General features: G+C 38.8%; 1 protein-coding gene across 1 annotated transcript; it reads right to left on the minus strand.

Annotated features, from left to right (window-relative positions):
* Positions 1-394: 394 nt before the first annotated feature.
* LOC148698040 (uncharacterized) lies at positions 395-6,199 on the minus strand. The gene is made up of 4 exons (XM_088691145.1): positions 6,023-6,199; positions 5,573-5,843; positions 3,315-3,562; positions 395-934 (listed from the first exon to the last, which is right to left on the minus strand). The coding sequence occupies exons 2-4, from the start codon at positions 5,820-5,822 to the stop codon at positions 578-580; spliced, it is 855 nt and encodes a 284-aa protein (XP_088547271.1). The 5' UTR covers positions 5,823-5,843; positions 6,023-6,199; the 3' UTR covers positions 395-577.
* Between the last annotated feature and the right edge of the window lie 4,900 nt (positions 6,200-11,099).

Here is an 11,099-nt window from a genome sequence, read left to right on the forward strand (position 1 = left end):
CAAGTCATGTTTGAAGAATTATTTCTACAATTGGGTTAAAGTTAAAAGCTCATTGCTCTAATTGGGTTAAAGTTGAGGAACCATTTTTACAATTTTTCATTTAATTTCCGATATTTTGCCCTTGATTCAACCTCACATGCGTGGCAACTCGCACGTGGCTTAGTGTAATAGAAGTTTTAATAGAGTTGACAATAAGAGCCATAATTGCATGTTTTGAGGAGTTAAAGGACCAATGGTCATGAATTTTTAATTAAGGCACCATTGCTCTAATTAGGTTAAGGTTGAAAGATCATTGCTACAATTTTCTCGAAATTTATTGATCTGGCGGAGGAGATTATGACTGGTTGTGCAATACTACTTTTGAAAACACTACCGTCAACGATCTTACCAACACTAGTCAAAAGACTACATTGTATTCTCTCTTGCAACCATTTCACAGTCCCAGTGACATCATTCAGCCAAACAACACCCAAAAACTAGTCAAAACATAACTCACTTTTATGAGTCTTAATATTATAACAACCTGCCTAACCCAATACTGCATAAACCTGGTCAAGAAAATTAACATAATGCTCAATCAGTAATACCGTGAACCAGTATCATAGACACGACCTCCAGGATATGGACTTCTAGGCTCAAACCGATGATCCCGAGAACCCCCAAGAAATCGAGCCCTCTCACTGTAGGAATCATGTTGATCAGTATTATACCCTCGGTGTGCTTCACCAACAGGAGCCGAGGCTGCAACTCCACTGTACCCATGATGATCAGAGGCGCCCATGCTGCTGTTTGGGTAACGATCTATCACCAATTGCCGGTACTGATGCTGTCGGGCATTTGATTCCTTCTCAAGTAATTCATCTCTACGTTTAGCATGCCGTGCCCGAAGTGCTGCCAGCTGTTCTTGGTATTGAGCATTGACCACGCCAATTTTCTGAGAACCCATACACAATGCACTTACGTGTAAGATATAAATAACAAAGACAAATGAACATCTCAAATTATCTATCTACATGAGATAAAATCATGAAATAAATCATCATCGTCAGTTAAAGATAGGATGTGAGAAAAAGGAAAGAATACGCAAAACATTGAAACCTTTTATAGTTCATATTCTATTGAGGGAAAGAAATATCATTGCCAGAAGTAAAAGTTATCCACACTTTGCAACCTCTCTAATAAGAACAGTTTTATGGCTTAGGAAGACAGCGGCTACAGCCATGTCGGCATCCTGATTTAATTTTAGTGACTTAAGAAAACTAACTATAATCTGAAACACATCTGGTGAGTAAATGGAAAATATACTTTCACAACGCACGAGTTTGATTCGTAGGGTATCTAGAGAATACCTAAGCATGTTCAAATATATATAAACCATGAATTTGGGGCTCAACGATAGCTTCCGAATTTTCTCTATTTTGAAAAAGGGTAATGCTAGGAAGACCAAATTTTTAAACCAAATTTGCAAACCAAATGATGTGGTTGTTAACGATTGGATTATTAGTTAAGCGTCGATTAACGTGCTTATTTCCTATTGGTGCCACCTCATTTGCAAATTTGGTTTAAAAAGTTGGTCTCCCTACCATTATCCTTAGAAAAAAGGACTGGAAGGAAGCATAAACATGAAAAAGAGAGTAATACCATCCATGGAGAACTTCTGAACAAATTTTGAAGAATTATCAAGCACACATAACCCAGACCCATCCAGGGGCCACTAAACCCAACCCAATCTGCACTTATCCTTAGTCTCTCCCACCACTTTAAATCAGGTTCAGAAAATGAATATCAAAAGGTTTATCTACTCAGCTATGAGGCACCACACTTGCAATGCATTAGTCAAGTTGTGTTTGGGAATTATACATGTGTAGCTTAGTTGTTGCTTAACTAACAGATCAAGCCATAGTAGATAGTAATTTTCATTGCTCGATCCTGTAACAATTACTGGCTTGAATCTTTGTAGAATTATCAGAGAGACGGGCCAAACTAATCCATGGGCCACTATCTGTGTATATGCGCTAGTTTCGCAATGATGTGTCATAAAGATTTTCTCTCACATTCCAAATAGTAATAACACATTCAGGTTTTGCTACTTTTACTGCCCCTGAATAATTTATAGTAATAGTTCATCAATCTATGATCGGTACAAATGTATATGTATGAAGTTCTGAATTTTCTTGTTTCTCCTTCCAGTTGGACCAATTAATTCAGCTTATGTAGAAACAGCAAAAGATCCCATAGAAAGCATTTGTTACTCTCCTCGGTTTTAATTGGATCTGGAAAGGGGGGAGCTAGCTGGCAGTTCCTACTATGTCTAGGACTTAGAAAAAGATATTTGTTCTAAAACAGTGAAAACAAGCCTTTGAAGCAAAAGATAGCCCTTACAGGTATCAAGGTTGTTGAAGTATCCCACATCAACTGTATGTCTGAGAAAAGAAGAGTTTAAATATCCTAACCCCACTCCAACTAATACCGAGACCTTTTGTGACAAAACCTCACACCTACTGATTGTGTAGGTGGTAATTACCAAGTTGGGGCTACCATCGGTGTTGTTGGAAGTGGGCCTTTGGCCCGTCTCTCTGATAATTCAATGAAGGTTCGAGCCAGTAATTGTTACAGGATCGAGCAATGAAAATTACTATCTACTATGGCTTGATCTGTTAATTAAGAAACAACTAAGCTACACATATATAATTCCCAAACTAATTAATAAAGGAAAAAAAAGGATTGGATGAGCATGAAGTTAAGAAACACACGTCAACTAAAGGCATTTTAACCTCATAAAATTAGAGTAAAATCCTCATCTATCCAAAGAATAAAAATACAAAATAAATAAAGAACTTCACAACAATCACCATACATGCAGAAATAAAACAGAAACAATAAAATCAAAAGCTGAACATAATAACAGAAACAAAGAAATATCTTTCACCTAATTTATGTCATAGTTTCACTAAAATTCTGTTTTCAGTTAATAATTGCCTCAATAAACCCAACCCAATCTGCACTTATCCTTAGTCTCTCCCACCACTTTAAATCAGGTTCAGAAAATGAATATCAAAAGGTTTATCTACTCAACTATGAGGCACCACACTTGCAATGCACTAGTCAAGTTGTGTTTAAAGATGAGTTCACGAGTCAAGCATACTAAGACAAGGCTAACTAAAAGAAAATGCACTTTTAATTTTCCTCATAAATTAAAAATATTGTCTGTTTTTCAGAGGAAAAAAGGGGTTGGGAAGTATACCACAAAACCCCAAATAAAGTAAATTGGGAATCCAAATAAAAAGAAAATTCACTTCCAAATATAAACTAACCTCTCTATGCCTAGCATTTTCCGCATCCTCAGCATCACTCTGTTCATGCACTAGTTTTTTAATGTCATCAAGGAACTTCTTCTCAAGATCTTCAAAAGTCTGCGACGAAGGCTTGTCCTCATATCCAAGGTCCATAACTTCATTAAGTGGTTGAGATTGGGAATTGTTGCTGCTCTGTTTCTCCAAAGAATGTTTTGAATCTGGCCTTTGACCCTGGAAATAAGATCTTGATGTATCACCTCCTTGACCTGCAAAACAAGCATGTGAACCTAAGGATACAAAGCATCAACCAGGAAAGTATAAGGCATATCATCAGCTGGAGGCCCTCATCTGAGCACATAATCCAGCTGCCCCTCAGGTAGGATCTTCTATATTATAAATAGCAAGGGACGGTAAAATGATAGGAATGTGACATCTAAAATATGACACTTGAGACAAAAATTCGTAAATCAACAATAAGTTTACCACTGTTGAGTAATAAAATTTCCTGGAATTATGGATCTGTTTCATTATCTTCCTAAACTAATATCCAGGCACTCTTTATGCTTCTAACATGCCAACATTTATCTCTTATGTGCACTACATCAGATGAAATTTTATGGTCAAATTAGCCGATTAAACACATAGTTGGAGATTTGGCTAAAGACAACCCAGGAATTATATAGAAGTAAACTAAGTTTGCATCTTGCTTAAGGCTAGGACGGAATACATGAAGGATGTTGAAAAAGAGGTCTAAGGAAAGTTGCAGAGTTGCTGCTGGCACAACCACCAGAAAATAGGCCAAAGAAGTAGCTAGATTAGCTATGGAGGCCCACCGAAAGCGTTTAGCCCAAAGAAATGAGCTCTAAGGCAGGAGTATTCCGGGAGAACAAGTTGCCCCTGGACAGATTGGTGAAGCAAAAGAGCCCGTAAGCCCAAATGACTAGAAAAAAAAAGCTCAGCCAATGACCAGGATCCCTTTGTCCATGTGTCTAGGATAGATACAAAGTAATGTAAGAGCCTCCAAGGGCAGTGCAGGATGAATGGTGAGAGAGATGGGGTAACATTTGATGGGACATAAAGGCCAAACTTTACCATCACTGACTTCGCAGGATGACTATAGGATCAACTAATCACCCTCTCACAAAATAAGTTTTCAACCCTAAACCCCAAGATGTTCAATGAGAAAATCGATTCCATGCAGCCTATAATCATTTCACAGAAGAAAATGGAATTATTAGGAGAAGATGACGCTCACTATTATCATGTATACAATCCACTTTGTCAGGATCAACCTTGTTCTAGTTTAGGCATATGCCACCACAAACCATCCCTAGCTTTACAAAGCTGTGCGAGTTGTCCATAATATCTTAGTACAGTCAGAATAAGAGGGAAATGAAGATCCTTACTTCCACATTCACGATGAAGGCAGCAAAGGGAGAAAAGGTTACTATTGATGCTTGAATAATCAATCCTCATTAAGAAATGAAAACTTATGCCTCACTGTAAGAAGAGTCCTCAAAGTAGAACTGTCATGAGATGTTTGGGCATAGGGGTCAATCTAAAGTTAGGTTTAGATGTGGACATTTTTTAACGGCACGGCACCTAGAAATAGGGGGAAATGATGTGGCAGTATCGGTAAGACTGTATGATAAATTTGGCATAGGATGCTGATTAGGAAAAAGAGTTTTTTCAGGGCAATCCGCCTTGAGGACCATAGAATATCCTGTAAAGGAAAATCTATAACTGTCTCTTATTAGGAACTAAGATCAACAAGGAAACAGAGGACAGGTATCAAGAGATGCCATTTCCTTGTCCATTACGACTCAGGATCATAACAATTATGGTATGACGTCTTCATAACAGGAATGGAATTCCTGTACAAAAACCCTGCTAAGGTGCATCTCCTTTCCTAGCTTGAGCATCACAGCATAGTTTACAGGTATTGCTCCATCATATTCGTGAGAAAAGTGAGAGGTCTAGCCAAAGTTATCAAATTTTGCAGTCAGCAACTAAAACAAAATGCATACAACCAACCTCTTTTATGGAGGTCTGGAAAGATCAAAACCCTTGAGAACTACATTTTGAGAGCATAAAACGAACTTCAAACAACAAAATATATGGTTTAGTTTAAAATTTAGATTTTAACTTGACTTGTACCCACCAACCAAAACAAAAACGTAACAAGATTTCGAGATTTAGCAATTCATAATTTCATATCACAGCAAACTCAGCATGTATGTATATGAGACTGCGAGAGAGTTGAAAGAAATACTTACCTTCATTGTACATATGAGATGTCACTGGATTTGACCCTTTGGACCCATCTCTTTCCCATCTCCACTGGTCCTCTGATTTCGAAGTTGCATACGGATTCTCCCTCTCTGGAGGTGGAGTGAAAGCTTCCAGCCTTTCTTCGAAATGGCTAGAATTGTGCTCCATCCTTTGACCAGACATATGGTGCATCGGAGCAGCGGCGGCATACGCATTCGCACCCGAATCACCATACTGCCCCTGCCTTCTCATCATCTCACCTCTCAAACTTCAAAGCTGGAGCAAACAAACAGAGTGCGAATTCAGATGAATTATGCCAATATACTTCATACAGGCGTTTTATCAAACATATGGCGTGCACCATTGGCCGAATCGAACGGCCAACAATCAAATTTCACTGCATCGTATCATAGAAGAATAAGATGATTGAAAGAAATACAAAAGATTTTGCTTACCCAATATCTTGATTTTTATTCATCTTCTCACTGTGACTGCTACTGCGAGGGGGTTGTTGAGACCGAAAATCGTACGCGACAACCGTTTCGGTCTTCAACGCGCACCACTCTCCACTCCGAGTTTGTATCCGGTCCGGTTCAGTGGGCTTGGCCATTCCATTTTAAGCTTTTTCTTTCTGAAACAACGATATTGAACCAATTATATTTATTTTTTATTTTTTATTTTTTTTTGGTAAGAGCAATTTTATCCCTAAAGACTTTGCGACAGCACCCAACCCATTTATCCACTTCAGTGAACAGTAATAAACCCTAATGAACAGTAATAGGCCAAAGCATCTCCATCCCAAAAAAAATGTGCTGGCACCCAGTTCATTTAAAATATTAAATAATTTTTTTATAAAATAATAAATAAAAAAATAGTTTTAATTTCGGATAGGATTTTTAACCAATCTCGTCATGCCACGTGTCATTATCCGAACGTACTATTTTGTGAATAGATTTCCGCTAAAATTTTTAACCAATCCCGACAACCCACATGTCACTTCCTGTTTACAATAATTTAGGCAAGATTTCAATAAGATTTTTAACCAATCTTGTCACGCCACGTGTCATTATCTGAACGTACTATTTTGTAGATAGATTTCTGATAAGATTTTCAACCAATCCCGACAGACCACGTGTCACTTCCTGTTTACGATAATTTAGCCAAGATTTCGATAAGATTTTCAACCAATCACGTAGTACCACGTGGCATTGTCCAGAACCTCATCTTCTCTTTTTTTGTCCATATAAACCCTACATCCCTACATCTATCCTCACACTAAACTGAATCCTTTTTTTAGCTCAGAATTCTTCTTTATCGTTTTCAAATCTTGAGTTCTTACAATGTCTTCTTCAAGGAGAGCGTATAAACAGTTACAAAAGCAGCAAAAAAGGTTGTTGGCACAACAGGAAGAATTGGTCAATCTTGACCAAGGTGGAAGTGGAGATGAGGCATTCGCAATGGAAGAGGATGAGGATGATCACCATAGAAGGCGGAGGGCCTCACATTCCCGCCGTATCATGGAAGCTATGGGTTAGATAGCCAAACCCAGACGTGCGGCAAACATCGATAGAAAAAGGGAAAGACGAGGTAAAGATCTCTTGGAAGATTATTTTATTCCCAACAGCGTTTTCCCTTATCATGTTTTTAGACGTCGTTTTAGAATGCAACGAAGTTTGTTCGATAAAATCATGAGTGATGTTTGCAACCATGATCCATATTTTGTGCAAAAAGAGGATGCTTTTCATGTTCTAGGTCTTCTTCCTGAGCAAAAAATTACGGCTGCCTTGCGAATGCTTGCATATGGAGCATCTGCAGATTAAGTGGATGAGATCGCAAGGATGGGAAAAACAACAGTTCTGGAGCCCCTGATGCGGTTTTGCTCTGCAATTGAAGCCCTCTACACCAATGAGTACCTTCGGCAACCCACGCCAAGGGACATGCGAAGGCTTCTGAGGAAGGGTGAGATGCGAAGCTTCCCTGGCATGATTGGAAGCATCGACTGCATGCACTGGACATGGAAAAATTGTCCAAGTGCGTGGCAAGGAGCTTATGGTGACAGAAAATGAGCCAAAAGCATCATTTTGGAAGCGGTGGCTTCTTTTGATACATGGATTTGGCATGCTTTTTTTGGTGTTCCAGGAGCTCAGAATGACCTAAATGTCCTTGCCCAATCTCCAGTGTTTGACGAATTGCTACAAGGAAATGGGCCGAGATGCACATATTGGGTTAATGGTAATAAATACGAGGGACCATACTACCTTGCAGATGGTATTTACCCAAGGTGGTCAACATTTTTCAAAACAGTGCCACATCCGCAGAGTGAAAAAGAGAAACACTTCGCAAAGTGTCAAGAAGGGTGTAGGAAGGATGTCGAGCGTTGTTTTGGTATCCTGCAAGCTCGTTGGGCCATTGTCAGGGCTGCAGCTAGAATGTTTGATGTCGAGGCTCTTCGATCCATCATGATGACGTGTATTATTCTCCACAACATGATTGTTGAAGACAAGTACGATTATGATGTCGTCGATGAATACGAGCCAGATCCGATGAACAACTCAAAAACACAAATCTACTATGCTCATGACCGGACCGAAGATCCCGTGCAACACGAGCCGTTGGAACGGGATGGACGTTACAATGAATTGATCGTTCAGCGGTACACTTCATTGCAAGAGCCATACTGGCACATAACCAGCCAGAATGACTTGATTAACCATCAGTGGGGATTGCACGAAGGCGAAGATAATTAAAATAAGGCTTGTGGTTGAAGAATAAAGTGTATTGGTTTTTAAGTAATCTTATTTAGTGTGTTTTTTTTTTTTTAAGTTTAAATGGTGAGGTTATGTAATTTTATTTGGTGTTTTTTTTTTTAAATGTTTATTTGGTGAGTTTATGTAATCTTATTCAAATATTTAAATAAAGTATAAAAATTACATAAGAAATTAAATAAAGTTCTAAAAATAAATAAGAAATTAAATAAAGTTCTAAAAATGTTAAGAAATTACATAACAAATTAAATAAAGTAGTACAAATAAATGCGAAATTATACAAAGTCTGTGGAGTTGGATATGTGGTGCTAGGATCTTGGTTGCTAGGATTTCTGTAGCTGGAATCCCCTTGACTTGTTTCGGCATCTCTTGCATGCCTCATTCGCACGACATCTCTTTTTTCTGATGTCCAAAAATATTTTGAATTTGGAGACAGTCCTACTAGAGACTTGTTCATAGTGTCACGATCTGTTTGAGCCATCCTTTCTTCTCTAAGCATCTCATTCTCTCGATGAAGTGCTTCTATAATCATCTCGTTCTCTCGATTAACTATTTCTCTTTGTCTCTCAGCCGCAGCATCACGAGCCTCAGTAGCTGCTATTATTGCTGTCATAGTAGTAGCTTTTTCCTCATCTCTAGCCTTTTCCCATGCCATGTTCAGTTCACCTTGACGAGCAAGTTCCTCCATATATTTAGTGTAGTCATTTTTGGAAGAACTACCTTTTTTTCTTTGATGCCTTTTTACCTTGAGGCCTAAGGGACTGACGAGTCGGTTGGGTCTCTGGCACTTCTTCAGGCGTCCCTTCCGTGTCTTCAAATGTGTTGGCTTCTTGTTCGGCTGTGTCTGCTTCTGGCGAACTGTGTAGACCCATACCGTGCATGACAACTTCTGGACCGGTTGCCACAATTGTGTATCTAGGGCAATCTTTGATAATTTGCCAACATTCCCATTTGTTGAATGATTTGTTACGGTTCTTTGTATTGTAGAATGCTTCTGCTTGTAGTGTCTATAAAAATGTGGGATAAGATAGTATTAAAAAATACGGGTGTAACACAAATAAATAAATTAAAATATTGATGTGGGTGTAACACAAATAAATAAATTAAAATATTGATGGGCGTGGAATGCATATTACATAGAAATTACATAAGAAATTAAATAAATTAAAATATTGATGTGGGTGGAATGCATATAAATAAATAAAAATATTGTTACCTCATCCGCTACACTTGTCCCACTACGCAGATTACCGGAAGCATGAGAGATGGCGTTTTTCCAACAAGTAAAGGATGCGTTGAGTTTTTTTCCAACGACCTTGAAGACCTTGACTAGATCGGGCATCTTTTCCATGTACATTGCAAAACGATTTCGTAATTTTACTCCACATTTCTCGCTTATCCATCTCATTACCCGTAATCGAGTCATGAGTAATGCGAACCCAACATTCACACAATGTAACATCTTCAATGAGCTTCCACGAAGCCATTTTTTTCTCTCAAAGTGTACAAAATATTCAAATGTAGAAAGTGTAGAAAGTGTAGAAAATATTGAAATGTGGTGTAAGGTGGAAGATGAGGGTTAAGTATTTATAGGAAAAAAAAATTAATTTTTTAAAATTTTTCTGTATTTTTTAAAAAAAATTCACAATTTTTAATTAATTTTAATGTTGTAATTAATCTGGACCTTTGGATTTGAAAAATAATCAAATCCAACAGCCAATCAGCTGCCACGTGGCCAACGGTCAAAATTCTGACCGTTGGGCCTTTTTTTTTTTCTTTTTTTTTTTGGTGAAAAAAAGGTGGACCGTTGATTTGTGATCGGACGGTCCATTTTAAAAGTCAAATTTAAATTTTTTTTACCGTTGGAAATCCAACGACTCTAAGGAGGGCCACGTAGCCCTCAGCTGTTCGAAGCCAAGTTGCGCTGAAACGCGGGGCCCGCCGCCTGTAGTGCTGTCTCCTACTTGTGCCCAGTCGCGAGTGTTGTGCATGCGCCAACGTTTTGGACCGGCTTCTGGGTTTGTCTGAAATGGGCTAGCTTGCTGCCTGACATGGGCTGGGTGCCAGGCTATTTCACGGGCTGGAGCTTTTGGACAGGGTGCTGGGCAAAAAAAGCTCCGATGGATCTGCTCTAAAATGACATTTTGATTGAACACCAAATACAAGCATACAAGCAAACCAAATGCCCAAAAGACAATATATAATAAACAAACAAAAATAGGCCTAAAACATCAAAAAACACAAAAGACCCCAAAAACAATTAGGCCCAAAATTAACACAAAACCTCTAAAACCAAAAGCTTCCACTGCTTTCTCCACCGACCCAGTTTCAAGCAATACATCTGATTCCTTGTCCACTAATGGGTATCGCCTCATCAAACGCCACATCTAACCCCGCTCTGCTACCTGAGCAGGGCCATAAACTAGGGATAGCCGGCAACTAAGCGAGGGAAGCCAACTACTAGTATGAAGCTCGTGGAAACCCACGAATGACACTTCCGGAACCAACAAACAACAAAAAGAAAGTGATGATGTTGGAAACACTCGAGCCGGTGGAAACACCAAAACTTCACACACAATCTCAGTAGGATGCATGGTTGAATATCATACCAAGGAAGAGCCGGGAAGAGTTATACCCTCGAGGATAAAGGAAATGGACAGATCGTAGTAAAAATTTAGGGGAAAAAGCAGTAGAGGCAAGGAAAACAAAAGAGAAAGAAAGCAAGGAGGAAACAGCAACCGACTCGCCTGAAGCTAGGGTAGGTGCC

Source organism: Pyrus communis, chromosome 3 (genome assembly GCF_041283825.1).
Source record: "Pyrus communis isolate YQ-2024b chromosome 3, ASM4128382v1, whole genome shotgun sequence".
NCBI lineage: Eukaryota > Viridiplantae > Streptophyta > Magnoliopsida > Rosales > Rosaceae > Pyrus > Pyrus communis.